The 16722-nt window shown below is 41.3% G+C and overlaps 1 protein-coding gene across 1 annotated transcript in view; it reads right to left on the minus strand.

Annotated features, from left to right (window-relative positions):
* Positions 1–16722, minus strand: part of TDRD3 (tudor domain containing 3) — a 517375-nt gene that overhangs the window by 153339 nt on the left and 347314 nt on the right. Inside the window, exon 6 of the mRNA XM_069758172.1 lies at positions 1728–1799. Within this exon, the coding sequence (XP_069614273.1) occupies positions 1728–1799 (72 nt within the window). The remainder of the gene's footprint in view (positions 1–1727; positions 1800–16722) is intronic.

The following is a 16722-nucleotide window of genomic DNA, read 5'->3' on the forward strand; positions in this document are numbered from 1 at the left end:
ACAATGAAGTTAAAACCCACAGCGTTGGGAGTATGGATTACGTGTGTCCACATTGTTCGGCAAAGCTCTATTTAGGTGAAGTTGGTCGTGAGTGACCAATCTACTTCCATCTGTTGCCACAAGGGAAAGGTTCAATTACATGCCATTACAGTTTGTAAAGAACTTTTATACTCTCACACATACAAACACACACGTATATATATACACATATATATATATATATATATATATATATATATACATACACAAATACACACATACATATACACTGTACATTTAAACATGCCTTGTTTTTACTAAGGAGATCTGTTTGGTTTACAAAACCCCTCCTCAAACAACCTATTAGTCCATTATGAGTCTTGAGTAAGAATGGTCCCTTATATGGGGGATCTCCTTCAATTACCAATGTTCAGCCCACCTATAAAAACAATCTCCCCCCTCTGAATAATAGTCTCTAGCCTGTGACTTTTCAGCTACTGTGAAACTGCAACTTCTTTGTGCTATCAGGGACACTCAATGGACAACATGTAATACTTAGTACTGGCAAATTGAGCAATTGCAACGCAACCAGATTTTCTTGACACTTATGGCTGGGGGTCTCAGAAGCGGGAATCCATACGATCACTTTAATTTCAGAGGAATTTTCCAGTAAAGAAAATAAGAAATAATTATTCAGTGCTGACACATTCTTTAAAAGACATATCTCCCAACATAGACAAATATGGCATATCCATATGAGCACGGTGGTCTCCATACAGGACCCCTGCCTTCATCTTCCATTACCACCTAAAATAAATAAAATATTTCCACCATTCTCGACCTGTAACATCCATGTACATGCATGCAATGGCCGTTTCATACAATGCAGGTGCCAGTTTTGTTATTCAGCTGCCATAAGTCTTCAAATGCTGATATTGGTGAGGAGTCCTATTGCTGCAGTGTAACACATAAGATGCTGCACTCAACAGCATCTAAACAGAACAAAGTGGGGTAGATTATATGGTAAATGAAAAAAAAAAACAACAAAAAAATACTAGCTCTCAGATGTCTTTATGAATGGAAAAGATGGTAATGAAAAAAATGTAAAACATAAAACTGATATACAAGTCTTGAGCTAGGCATGACTCAGTATTTGTTTTCTTTATAGAGTTTGTTGAATTATTGAATGTATTTATAATACATTGTAAACTAAGCGCTGCCCCCTGGATATACAAATGGTCTGTGTGAAATGGTGGATCCCTGGCCCAAAAACAGAGATACATGTAAACCAGATTCCTTGGGAAATCAGTAGTAAAATAGGTGAAAGAGTACAGGTAAGTACCGTATATGGCTGTTTATCTGGCTGCCTAATAAATGATGAGAGAGCATGGCAGCTTAGATCAATGCATGAGATCTTACTATATTACACTAGATCATGCACTTTCATTAGTGGAGATGCGGGGGGTTGTGGGAGATCCCACTCTTCATGCCAGGATCCCACAACCCAGAAGTTTGGACCTGACTTTCGCTAGAAATTCGGATCTTTTAGCCTGAGATTAGGGACTCTTTTGCAGATTTTTCATAAATTATAATTAGTAAAGTCGTTAGTCCGTGGCTGCCCATTGTTTTCTTAGAAACCAAGCGCAGCCACAGACTGACAGTAGGTACTCTCTTTTATTATTCCATAGCTTCCATATCAAACCAGGAACAGAACAGCACTAGTATTTCATTACACAGAACAATCATACCTGTCCAAAAGGCACAAATGGTGGCGGACCCCCTTCAGTTCCAATATTGCTTCGACTGTGCTTGGATAAACTCTGCATAAAAAAAAAATAGAGCACAGGAAAATTACCTAAAAGATAAAGTAAAGCAAACCAAATATTTTATAATATTTTACAGACTTTCCGGACTCCAGTGAGTGTAATAGTGCGGTAAGCAGCAGGGACAACTAAATTGGGCATTTACGTGTGGAGAAACTGATTGAGGAAATTATGGCCACCCACCGTCATTAGTTATTATTATTAGTCTCTGATACTACATACAAATTGGCACGGTATGAATAGTGAAATCATGACTGCGGGGTCTGCTAGCCGACTAATTCAGGAACAGGAGAAATGTTCTCAGTAACAAAACTTTAAAGGGAATTTGTCAGCAGGATTTCAGACCCAAAACTATTTACATGCTCGTGTAGCTCTTTCAAAGTGGAGCAAAAACTTTACAAGGCCAGTGTACTCCTTCAATAAGAAATCAGGGTTTGAATTGATACGTGAATGATACGGAAAAACTATTTGTAAATCTAAAGCCTCTGCCACTCCAGCTCCATTCTCTGCCCCACACCACCAGGGAGTAGAGCCAGTAATACATCAGAGACATAGAACAGGTATTCCTGATACATACACCATAGTATTCTATATGATGCAGCTTCAGTCTGTCTCCCCAGCCAACTACTTGGAAGAGCTGACAGGAAGTAATCTATCACAATCAGAAGGCAGGGGGGACTGCATGAAGTGGCCTCACGTAGAATATAATGCAATAGGGGGCAGCAGTTCTATATCAATAATGTATCACTGACTGCATTTAGATAGGACACAGCAGAACAAGTGCTATGTGAGGAGACCTCTTCTCTAGGCACAACTGTACATTAAAGGGTTAAAAGGTTATACCCATCATCTTGGATAGCACTACTCTCCTGCCAGACTGACTTCCTAACTGCTAGTGAGTGACCACTCCTGAATGAATGAAGGCTCAGGTCAGCACTATTGTGGCCTGAACATGCACACTTACAGATGGTGGGGAAAAAGAGCAAAGCATCATAGTAAAAACTGCACCTGGGCTACTAGGCATACAAATCAATAAAGATATAGAGAGGTGGCCATGCTTAGGAGCTAATGTGTGCAGTAAGATCTTAGCCAGACTCTGTAAAAATAATCCAATGTGAACTACATACATTGCCAAGGTAACTGACCATTTTTGTGGTCTTGGGAGAGGTGGCCATTATGGTAGGCAATGAGATTTTATATATATATATATATATATATATATATATATATATATATATATATATATATATATATATATATCTCTATCTATATATATATATATATATAGGACCTAGGTAGAGTTTAGAGTATATAATGCACCATATAATAGGGAATAAGAACAAAAAATACTACTAGCAAAAATCTGATACTATATAAAGCACGTCCCTCTTAATAGCCAATTATGAGCACCAGTTCCAAGCCCTCTTGGAAAATTCTTAAAATAATTGGTAATTTTTCCTTCCTGTTTTGAGGGGCTATGAAAGTGCAGAATATTAACTTTGCCGTCATCATAACTAGATTCATTTTGCTCTATTGCAGACATTCATGATGAAGGAGATTGGTGTGCATTGTAATTTTCAGTATAGGCCTTTGAATGGTTTCTCGAATGTGGCGTGCAATAGCAGAGTAAAACATAGGGTTACTATGCACAGCTGCAAGTACTGTACAAGCCATTAAAGAACACACTTTGCAGATTATTGGAGAATCCAGCCGAAGTGACAAACCTATTTAAAAGAAAAGAAGGAGGCAGCAAAACAAATTGCAGCTAGCAACAGGCATATATTAAATTCTTGTGAAGTATCCCTCGTAATTTAGATGCAATATAAGAAGATCATATTGAAAATGTATTAGACAATACAAAATGCATTTTGAGATTTTGTGAGATTTCAGATGGCTTTTCCTGCCTTGCTATATTAGTAACCTTCTCTTCTTGTTAGATATGTGACATGCATGCAAAAACGTGATTGAATAGAGCCATAAACTGGGCGAAATGGAGGCAGTGGCTGTAGCGAGAGACTTACACATTAGTTCTTTCAACTGCATTAAATGTGTATTTATCTGTCCCTGTTCAGATGACACAAATTTTACATATACACACACAGGAGATAAACTTCATGTCACAGTCATCTTTTTACTGACTGCGTCTGTTTACATGATCTTTTCAAATCATCTGAAATATGAATTTTTATATTACATTTTTGCACCATCTAAGGAAAAATTCATTTAAAAGGTAAACTGCATGTTCAGGGTATGGACAAAGTAATAGGATTTCTTTATACGTTTACGCTTCCTTTAAGTAAATAGTGCTACACAAAAAGAAACCTCGTTATTTGATATTTCTTTGCTTACATTGCACCAGCAGATTTACAATTTCCTTGAATTTGACCATCAGAATATTTCAAATATACTTCCAAATATAAAGGAAAAAAAAGATTATAGAGCAGAAGTGAGCACAGTCAGTGTTCTAAATCATTGCATTCTGGCCAAGACTGTGCCCATGTGGAGAAGTACAGTTTTGAAATAGCTTGCCAATTGGCTGTACAATTTTTTTGGCAATATAAAACGGTCTAACTTGGGTCCTAGGGTTCCAAAATACACTAGTTTATTATGAATGAACTAGGGCATTATAATTTTCACTAACCTTGTACTAGGATGCTGGGTGTATAACGGTGGCTTTGATCATTATTTGCCAATAGTTTGTTCTTCCAGTTTTGTAAACATTAATGTGAGCAATGTGCCTGTGACATCACTCAGTGCTATCCTGTTCCGAGGACTTTACAGTTACAATTAAGATAGCAAGTAGTGCTCTATCATTTTTGACAACATTGTGTCTAATAGAAAGGTGGATTTACTCTGAAAGATTATCATGAACAAGGGCGTCTAGAAGGCTCGTTACACAATAGTTGTTCAGTCAAAATAGGCTGCCAATCACCAAACTACTGTAGCAAAAGGCTTGTTTGGCAAAATGATTGGTGTGCACAGAAGATCATAGTTTCTGGCAGCGCGTTTTCCTTCACTAACCACCCATGCACTGTCGAGAATAATAACATCCTATGCGCACTAAACAATCTGAACCGATCATTCTGTGCGCATTTGACGTAGGGTCAAACAGTGTAAACCAACTACATTGTTTATTGTCTTAGAATTGTGACACTGCTGTAGATCTCAGAATTGTGTCATCACTGTACATCTCAGAATTGTGACATCACTGTACATCTCAGAATTGTGTCATCACTGTACATCTCAGAATTGTGTCATCACTGTACATCTCAGAATTGTGTGATCACTGTACATCTCAGAATTGTCTCATCACTGTACATCTCAGAATTTTGTCATCACTGTACATCTCAGAATTGTGGCATCACTGTACATCTCAGAATTGTCTCATCACTGTACATCTCAGAGATGTGTCATCACTGTACATCTCAGAATTGTGGCATCACTGTACATATCAGAGTTGTGTCATCACTGTACATCTCAGAATTGTGGCATCACTGTACATCTCAGAATTGTGTCATCACTGTACATCTCAGAATTGTGTCATCACTGTACATCTCAGAATTGTGTCATCACTGTACATCTCAGAATTGTGTCATCACTGTATATATAAGAGTTGTGTCATCACTGTACATCTCAGAATTGTGTCATCACTGTATATATAAGAGTTGTGTCATCACTGTACATCTCAGAATTGTGTCATCACTGTACATATCAGAATTGTGTCATCACTGTACATCTCAGAGTTGTGTCATCACTGTACATCTCAGAATTGTGTCATCACTGTACATATCAGAATTGTGTCATCACTGTACATCTCAGAATTGTGTCATCACTGTACATATCAGAATTGTGTCATCACTGTACATCTCAGAGTTGTGTCATCACTGTACATCTCAGAATTGTGTCATCACTCTACATCTCAGAATTGTGTCATCACTGTACATCTCAGAATTGTGTCATCACTGTACATCTCAGAATTGTGTCATCACTGTACATCTCAGAATTGTGGCATCACTGTACATCTCAGAATTGTCTCATCACTGTACATCTCAGAATTGTCTCATCACTCTACATCTCAGAATTGTGTCATCACTGTACATCTCAGAATTGTGTCATCACTGTACATCTCAGAATTGTGTCATCACTGTACATCTCAGAATTGTGACATCACTGTACATCTCAGAATTGACATCACTGTACATCTCAGAATTGTGTCATCACTGTACATCTCAGAATTGTGTCATCACTGTACATCTCAGAATTGTGTCATCACTGTACATCTCAGAATTGTGTGATCACTGTACATCTCAGAATTGTCTCATCACTGTACATCTCAGAATTTTGTCATCACTGTACATCTCAGAATTGTGTCATCACTGTACATCTCAGAATTGTCTCATCACTGTACATCTCAGAGATGTGTCATCACTGTACATCTCAGAATTGTGGCATCACTGTACATATCAGAGTTGTGTCATCACTGTACATCTCAGAATTGTGGCATCACTGTACATCTCAGAATTGTGTCATCACTGTACATCTCAGAATTGTGTCATCACTGTACATCTCAGAATTGTGTCATCACTGTACATCTCAGAATTGTGTCATCACTGTATATATAAGAGTTGTGTCATCACTGTACATCTCAGAATTGTGTCATCACTGTATATATAAGAGTTGTGTCATCACTGTACATCTCAGAATTGTGTCATCACTGTACATATCAGAATTGTGTCATCACTGTACATCTCAGAGTTGTGTCATCACTGTACATCTCAGAATTGTGTCATCACTGTACATATCAGAATTGTGTCATCACTCTACATCTCAGAATTGTGTCATCACTGTACATCTCAGAATTGTGTCATCACTGTACATCTCAGAATTGTGTCATCACTGTACATCTCAGAATTGTGGCATCACTGTACATCTCAGAATTGTCTCATCACTGTACATCTCAGAATTGTCTCATCACTCTACATCTCAGAATTGTGTCATCACTGTACATCTCAGAATTGTGTCATCACTGTACATCTCAGAATTGTGACATCACTGTACATCTCAGAATTGTGTCATCACTGTACATATCAGAATTGTGTCATCACTCTACATCTCAGAATTGTGTCATCACTGTACATCTCAGAATTGTCTCATCACTGTACATCTCAGAATTGTGTCATCACTGTACATATCAGAATTGTGTCATCACTCTACATCTCAGAATTGTGTCATCACTGTACATCTCAGAATTGTCTCATCACTGTACATCTCAGAATTGTGTCATCACTGTACATATCAGAATTGTGTCATCACTCTACATCTCAGAATTGTGTCATCACTCTACATCTCAGAATTGTCTCATCACTGTACATCTCAGAATTGTGTCATCACTGTATATATAAGAGTTGTGTCATCACTGTACATCTCAGAATTGTGTCATCACTGTACATCTCAGAATTGTCTCATCACTGTACATCTCAGAATTGTCTCATCACTCTACATCTCAGAATTGTGTCATCACTGTACATCTCAGAATTGTGGCATCACTGTACATCTCAGAATTGTGACATCACTGTACATCTCAGAATTGTGTCATCACTGTACATCTCAGAATTGTGACATCACTGTACATCTCAGAATTGTGTCATCACTGTACATATCAGAATTGTGTCATCACTCTACATCTCAGAATTGTGTCATCACTGTACATCTCAGAATTGTCTCATCACTGTACATCTCAGAATTGTGTCATCACTGTACATATCAGAATTGTGTCATCACTCTACATCTCAGAATTGTATCACTCTACATCTCAGAATTGTCTCATCACTGTACATCTCAGAATTGTGTCATCACTGTATATATAAGAGTTGTGTCATCACTGTACATCTCAGAATTGTGTCATCACTGTACATATCAGAATTGTGTCATCACTGTACATCTCAGAGTTGTGTCATCACTGTACATCTCAGAATTGTGTCATCACTGTACATATCAGAATTGTGTCATCACTCTACATCTCAGAATTGTGTCATCACTGTACATCTCAGAATTGTGGCATCACTGTACATCTCAGAATTGTGGCATCACTGTACATCTCAGAATTGTGTCATCACTGTACATCTCAGAATTGTGTCATCACTGTACATCTCAGAATTGTGTCATCACTGTACATCTCAGAATTGTGGCATCACTGTACATCTCAGAATTGTGACATCACTGTACATCTCAGAATTGTGTCATCACTGTACATCTCAGAATTGTGACATCACTGTACATCTCAGAATTGTGTCATCACTGTACATATCAGAATTGTGTCATCACTCTACATCTCAGAATTGTGTCATCACTGTACATCTCAGAATTGTCTCATCACTGTACATCTCAGAATTGTGTCATCACTGTACATATCAGAATTGTGTCATCACTCTACATCTCAGAATTGTGTCATCACTCTACATCTCAGAATTGTCTCATCACTGTACATCTCAGAATTGTGTCATCACTGTATATATAAGAGTTGTGTCATCACTGTACATCTCAGAATTGTGTCATCACTGTACATATCAGAATTGTGTCATCACTGTACATCTCAGAGTTGTGTCATCACTGTACATCTCAGAATTGTGTCATCACTGTACATATCAGAATTGTGTCATCACTCTACATCTCAGAATTGTGTCATCACTGTACATCTCAGAATTGTGTCATCACTGTACATCTCAGAATTGTGTCATCACTGTACATCTCAGAATTGTGTCATCACTGTACATCTCAGAGTTGTGACATCACTGTACATCTCAGAATTGTGTCATCACTCTACATCTCAGAATTGTGTCATCACTGTACATCTCCGAATTGTGTCATCACTGTACATCTCAGAATTGTGTCATCACTGTACATCTCAGAATTGTGACATCACTGTACATCTCAGAGTTGTGACATCACTGTACATCTCAGAGTTGTGTCATCACTGTACATCTCAGAGTTGTGTCATCACTGTACATCTCAGAATTGTGTCATCACTGTACATCTCAGAATTGTGTCATCACTGTACATCTCAGAGTTGTGACATCACTGTACATCTCAGAATTGTGTCATCACTCTACATCTCAGAATTGTGGCATCACTGTACATCTCAGAATTGTGTCATCACTGTACATCTCAGAATTGTGTCATCACTGTACATCTCAGAATTGTGACATCACTGTACATCTCAGAGTTGTGTCATCACTGTACATCTCAGAATTGTGTCATCACTGTATATATAAGAGTTGTGTCATCACTGTACATCTCAGGATTGTGTCATCACTGTACATATCAGAATTGTGTCATCACTCTACATCTCAGAATTGTGTCATCACTGTACATCTCAGAATTGTGTCATCACTGTACATCTCAGAGTTGTGACATCACTGTACATCTCAGAGTTGTGTCATCACTGTACATCTCAGAATTGTGTCATCACTGTATATATAAGAGTTGTGTCATCACTGTACATCTCAGAATTGTGTCATCACTGTACATCTCAGGATTGTGTCATCACTGTACATATCAGAATTGTGTCATCACTCTACATCTCAGAATTGTGTCATCACTGTACATCTCAGAATTGTGTCATCACTGTACATCTCAGAGTTGTGTCATCACTGTACATCTCAGAATTGTGTCATCACTGTACATCTCAGAATTGTGACATCACTGTACATCTCAGAATTGTGTCATCACTGTACATCTCAGGATTGTGTCATCACTGTACATATCAGAATTGTGTCATCACTCTACATCTCAGAATTGTGTCATCACTGTACATCTCAGAGTTGTGTCATCACTGTACATCTCAGAGTTGTGTCATCACTGTACATCTCAGAATTGTGTCATCACTGTACATCTCAGAATTGTGACATCACTGTACATCTCAGAATTGTGTCATCACTGTACATATCAGAATTGTGTCATCACTCTACATCTCAGAATTGTGTCATCACTGTACATCTCAGAATTGTCTCATCACTGTACATCTCAGAATTGTGTCATCACTGTACATATCAGAATTGTGTCATCACTCTACATCTCAGAATTGTGTCATCACTGTACATCTCAGAATTGTCTCATCACTGTACATCTCAGAATTGTGTCATCACTGTACATATCAGAATTGTGTCATCACTCTACATCTCAGAATTGTGTCATCACTCTACATCTCAGAATTGTCTCATCACTGTACATCTCAGAATTGTGTCATCACTGTACATCTCAGAATTGTGACATCACTGTACATCTCAGAATTGTGTCATCACTGTACATATCAGAATTGTGTCATCACTCTACATCTCAGAATTGTGTCATCACTGTACATCTCAGAATTGTCTCATCACTGTACATCTCAGAATTGTGTCATCACTGTATATATAAGAGTTGTGTCATCACTGTACATCTCAGAATTGTGTCATCACTGTACATCTCAGAATTGTCTCATCACTGTACATCTCAGAATTGTCTCATCACTCTACATCTCAGAATTGTGTCATCACTGTACATCTCAGAATTGTGGCATCACTGTACATCTCAGAATTGTGACATCACTGTACATCTCAGAATTGTGTCATCACTGTACATCTCAGAATTGTGACATCACTGTACATCTCAGAATTGTGTCATCACTGTACATATCAGAATTGTGTCATCACTCTACATCTCAGAATTGTGTCATCACTGTACATCTCAGAATTGTCTCATCACTGTACATCTCAGAATTGTGTCATCACTGTACATATCAGAATTGTGTCATCACTCTACATCTCAGAATTGTGTCATCACTCTACATCTCAGAATTGTCTCATCACTGTACATCTCAGAATTGTGTCATCACTGTATATATAAGAGTTGTGTCATCACTGTACATCTCAGAATTGTGTCATCACTGTACATATCAGAATTGTGTCATCACTGTACATCTCAGAGTTGTGTCATCACTGTACATCTCAGAATTGTGTCATCACTGTACATATCAGAATTGTGTCATCACTCTACATCTCAGAATTGTGTCATCACTGTACATCTCAGAATTGTGGCATCACTGTACATCTCAGAATTGTGTCATCACTGTACATCTCAGAATTGTGTCATCACTGTACATCTCAGAATTGTGGCATCACTGTACATCTCAGAATTGTGTCATCACTGTACATCTCAGAATTGTGTCATCACTGTACATCTCAGAATTGTGGCATCACTGTACATCTCAGAATTGTGACATCACTGTACATCTCAGAATTGTGTCATCACTGTACATCTCAGAATTGTGACATCACTGTACATCTCAGAATTGTGTCATCACTGTACATATCAGAATTGTGTCATCACTCTACATCTCAGAATTGTGTCATCACTGTACATCTCAGAATTGTCTCATCACTGTACATCTCAGAATTGTGTCATCACTGTACATATCAGAATTGTGTCATCACTCTACATCTCAGAATTGTGTCATCACTCTACATCTCAGAATTGTGTCATCACTGTACATCTCAGAATTGTGTCATCACTGTACATCTCAGAATTGTGTCATCACTGTACATCTCAGAATTGTGACATCACTGTACATCTCAGAGTTGTGACATCACTGTACATCTCAGTTGTGTCATCACTGTACATCTCAGAGTTGTGTCATCAATGTACATCTCAGAATTGTGTCATCACTGTACATCTCAGAATTGTGTCATCACTGTACATCTCAGAGTTGTGACATCACTGTACATCTCAGAATTGTGTCATCACTCTACATCTCAGAATTGTGGCATCACTGTACATCTCAGAATTGTGTCATCACTCTACATCTCAGAATTGTGTCATCACTGTACATCTCAGAATTGTGTCATCACTCTACATCTCAGAATTGTGGCATCACTGTACATCTCAGAATTGTGTCATCACTCTACATCTCAGAATTGTGGCATCACTGTACATCTCAGAATTGTGTCATCACTGTACATCTCAGAATTGTGACATCACTGTACATCTCAGAGTTGTGTCATCACTGTACATCTCAGAATTGTGTCATCACTGTATATATAAGAGTTGTGTCATCACTGTACATCTCAGGATTGTGTCATCACTGTACATATCAGAATTGTGTCATCACTCTACATCTCAGAATTGTGTCATCACTGTACATCTCAGAATTGTGTCATCACTGTACATCTCAGAGTTGTGATATCACTGTACATCTCAGAGTTGTGTCATCACTGTACATCTCAGAATTGTGTCATCACTGTATATATAAGAGTTGTGTCATCACTGTACATCTCAGAATTGTGTCATCACTGTACATCTCAGGATTGTGTCATCACTGTACATCTCAGAATTGTCTCATCACTGTACATCTCAGAATTGTGTCATCACTGTATATATAAGAGTTGTGTCATCACTGTACATCTCAGGATTGTGTCATCACTGTACATATCAGAATTGTGTCATCACTCTACATCTCAGAATTGTGTCATCACTGTACATCTCAGAATTGTGTCATCACTGTACATCTCAGAGTTGTGTCATCACTGTACATCTCAGAGTTGTGTCATCACTGTATATATCAGAATTGTGTCATCACTGTATATATCAGAGTTGTGTCATCACTGTACATATCAGAATTGTGTCATCACTGTATATATCAGAATTGTGTCATCACTGTATATATCAGAGTTGTGTCATCACTGTATATCTATTGTGGCATCACTGTACATCTCTGTTTATATTATCTCTGGTTCTGGTCCTGTAATGTAAGAACCGTAAGTATTTTATTCTCGGGAGTGACATTATAGTTCCTATTTTAATGGGATATGCATATGGGAAACCTGGGAACTTGTTCCAAATCCCACAGAAATAAAAAAAAAAAAAGTGGTAAGTTCTTAAAAACAAAAAATAAAGCTACAGATCAACTGGAAAGCAAAGGCAGTGTTGGTACAATCCATATCTGTTTAACTCCTTAGATGCTGCTGTCAAGTGACTACATCATTATATATGGTTAACAGAGTGTGGGGGCTTCCTGTTTATCCCAATTGGTGCCCACAGATCATGATTTTGTGGTCCTGATGTTTGCCATGGTGATTCACAACCAAATAGCGGCCTTACAGTCTGACGGCTGTTGTAACCTGTTCAGAAGTTCTGTCATGCCATTTTGCATTAATTCCAGAAAAGCACCTGAAGGGTTAATCAACTAACTGACTGCAGTTTTCAATATGTCAGGGGGTGCTGTTTTTAAAATGGTATCACTATAGGAGGTTTTCCAATATATAGGACCGCCAAAGTCACTTCAAACCTGGATAGGTCCCTAAAAAATAAATTTTTTAAATTTCCTTGAAAAAATGGAAAAATTACTGTCACATTTTTAAACCTCCTAAAATGCTAACAAAATAAAATAACATTTTACAAATGGTGCTGATGTAAAGCAGACATGAGGGAAATGTTATTTATTAATGTTTTGCTGTGGTATGACCATCTGGATTAAAGGGATAATCATTCAAAGTTTAAAAATTGCTAAGTTTTTTACATTTTTTTCAAATTTCTGATATTTTTTTTTATAAATAAACACATAATATATCGACCCAAATTTACCAGTATCATAAAGTAAAATGTGTCACGAAAAAACAATCTCAGAATCACTGAGATTTGTTGAAGCGTTCCAGAGTTATTACCACAAAGTGACACTGGTCAGATTTCACAAATTTGGCTCGATCACTGAGGGGTTAAACCTTTGAAATAAATATTTTTACAAATAGCTCATGTTGACATATTTGCCTCTGAGCAGCACTATTGCTGCTCACTCAGTCCCATGTGACCCCAGGCTGCAGCTGGGGGTCATGTGATCGGGACTGAGCGAGCAGCGACAGCACCGCACACAGGCAAATATACGGTATAAGGCAAACGTATTTGAAAGGCTTATATCAATGTGCACAAAATACATTGTAGTTGACCAACTATTTAGGTGCTCTTAGCTTTCTGCATGTATGTCGTCCACAACCTATCCCTATACTCTAGTGATGTTGGTGGCATCCAACCATGAGCCCACTGCAGCCTCCACTCAATAGCAAAGGGAAGAGGGAGAGGGCCCCAGCCCTCAGGGCAGCGGAGGGGCCCCAGCCCTCAGGGCAGCGGAGGGGCCCCAGCCCTCAGGGCAGCGGAGGGGCCCCAGCCCTCAGGGCAGCGGAGGGGCCCCAGCCCTCAGGGCAGCGGAGGGGCCCCAGCCCTCAGGGCAGCGGAGGGGCCCCAGCCCTCAGGGCAGCGGAGAGGCCCCAGCCCTCAGGGCAGCGGAGAGGCCCCAGCCCTCAGGGCAGCGGAGAGGCCCCAGCCCTCAGGGCAGCGGAGAGGCCCCAGCCCTCAGGGCAGCGGAGAGGCCCCAGCCCTCAGGGCAGCGGAGAGGCCCCAGCCCTCAGGGCAGCGGAGAGGCCCCAGCCCTCAGGGCAGCGGAGAGGCCCCAGCCCTCAGGGCAGCGGAGAGGCCCCAGCACTCAGGGCAGCGGAGAGGCCCCAGCACTCAGGGCAGCGGAGAGGCCCCAGCACTCAGGGCAGCGGAGAGGCCCCAGCACTCAGGGCAGCGGAGAGGCCCCAGCCCTCAGGGCAGCGGAGAGGCCCCAGCCCTCAGGGCAGCGGAGAGGCCCCAGCCCTCAGGGCAGCGGAGAGGCCCCAGCCCTCAGGGCAGCGGAGAGGCCCCAGCCCTCAGGGCAGCGGAGAGGCCCCAGCCCTCAGGGCAGCGGAGAGGCCCCAGCCCTCAGGGCAGCGGAGAGGCCCCAGCCCTCAGGGCAGCGGAGAGGCCCCAGCCCTCAGGGCAGCGGAGAGGCCCCAGCCCTCAGGGCAGCGGAGAGGCCCCAGCACTCAGGGCAGCGGAGAGGCCCCAGCACTCAGGGCAGCGGAGAGGCCCCAGCACTCAGGGCAGCGGAGAGGCCCCAGCACTCAGGGCAGCGGAGAGGCCCCAGCACTCAGGGCAGCGGAGAGGCCCCAGCACTCAGGGCAGCGGAGAGGCCCCAGCACTCAGGGCAGCGGAGAGGCCCCAGCACTCAGGGCAGCGGAGAGGCCCCAGCACTCAGGGCAGCGGAGAGGCCCCAGCACTCAGGGCAGCGGAGAGGCCCCAGCACTCAGGGCAGCGGAGAGGCCCCAGCACTCAGGGCAGCGGAGAGGCCCCAGCACTCAGGGCAGCGGAGAGGCCCCAGCACTCAGGGCAGCGGAGAGGCCCCAGCACTCAGGGCAGCGGAGAGGCCCCAGCACTCAGGGCAGCGGAGAGGCCCCAGCACTCAGGGCAGCGGAGAGGCCCCAGCACTCAGGGCAGCGGAGAGGCCCCAGCACTCAGGGCAGCGGAGAGGCCCCAGCACTCAGGGCAGCGGAGAGGCCCCAGCACTCAGGGCAGCGGAGAGGCCCCAGCACTCAGGGCAGCGGAGAGGCCCCAGCACTCAGGGCAGCGGAGAGGCCCCAGCACTCAGGGCAGCGGAGAGGCCCCAGCACTCAGGGCAGCGGAGAGGCCCCAGCACTCAGGGCAGCGGAGAGGCCCCAGCACTCAGGGCAGACCTTGGCATTGGACTTTTCGTCCCTTGAATACAAGAGTGTTTTGCGAGCCACATCCTTTACGGTTGTGTATTTTAGACATCCAACTTACATGACCATCACCACAGGAATTTTCACACTGGTCTCCTTGTCCTTTATATAACACTGTCAGTAGTTCTGATTCAGCTTTATTACAGTTCTAGAGTAAAACCCTTTAGGGCCTCTGCCTTACAGACATGTACATGAATGTCAACGTATGAAGAGTAAAACAAATGCATCCGTACATCTGTGGGGCTGAGATTTTGGCTCCAGTAATAATTTACTTTTGCCGATTTATTTTCATAGTCTTTACTACAATACTGGTGTCCATAGGAAAACAAGTTACAGTAACACTAGCAAACCGTGTTTGCTTCTTTTTTTAAAAAAATGCTGGCAGGGTCTGAAGAGTCAGTTTACCATTTGTCTATTAAATCTCTACAAGATTATAATTCTTCCTTAGATCTGCACTTACACACATGAAGTTAAGTTATAGGAAGAAGTAACAGTTTACACCGTTAGACTGCCTTGTCATCAATAAGCCCATTAGTGCCAGTCATCCAGAAAAGCCACATCACATAATGAAAATGTACAATAAAAAAGCATCATGGATACCTACAAGACGGCCGCCTGTGCAGGGCTTAACCAATATGGTTAATGGGCTCATCTGACAAGCTATGCAGTCTCAAACATTTTCAAGAAAAAGCGTTTTTGTGTCTTTTGTATTCCGGTAGCACCTGTCTGTGGAGTTAAAGGCGGTTTTCTATGACAATAATGAATGCGCTGGTCATCCTAAAATGTTCAGCGTGTACATATTGCACACATATTTTTTTTTGCACTATGTTACATACCCGTATGTTAAATACATATAGTTACTTTTCAAAATAAATAACTTTTACTGATCAAAATTCAGAATAAGCTTCTATATTCTCCTGTCTCAGTGTAAAGCACATTTTGAAGCAGCACCATGGAGAACATTATAGAGAAGTATTGAGCAGCGTACTTGTGAATTCAATAAGATACCCTTCCTCCTCCTCCCCCTCCATAGACATAAAGGAATGGTCTGGCACTGGAACTGTATTTTCTAACTATTTATCCTTACACCTCAACCACTTTTCTAATGAGTTTATTACGCTCTACACTTCTCCCTCTCTATCTAATATCTAAATATGTTTACTGCACTTCCTGTGACATTTTATTTGAGACTCCTCTCTAATGTGATGTCAATGGAGGATGGGGGTGCACTCCCCGCGGCGTCCACCTTTTTCTGGAACAGGAAGTCACGGGGTAGCACTGAAGTCACTGATCCTGGATGATGGACGCTGTGGCAAATATGAGAGCAGCACTGG

This window comes from Ranitomeya imitator, chromosome 3 (assembly GCF_032444005.1).
Source record: "Ranitomeya imitator isolate aRanImi1 chromosome 3, aRanImi1.pri, whole genome shotgun sequence".
Taxonomy (NCBI): Eukaryota; Metazoa; Chordata; class Amphibia; order Anura; family Dendrobatidae; genus Ranitomeya; species Ranitomeya imitator.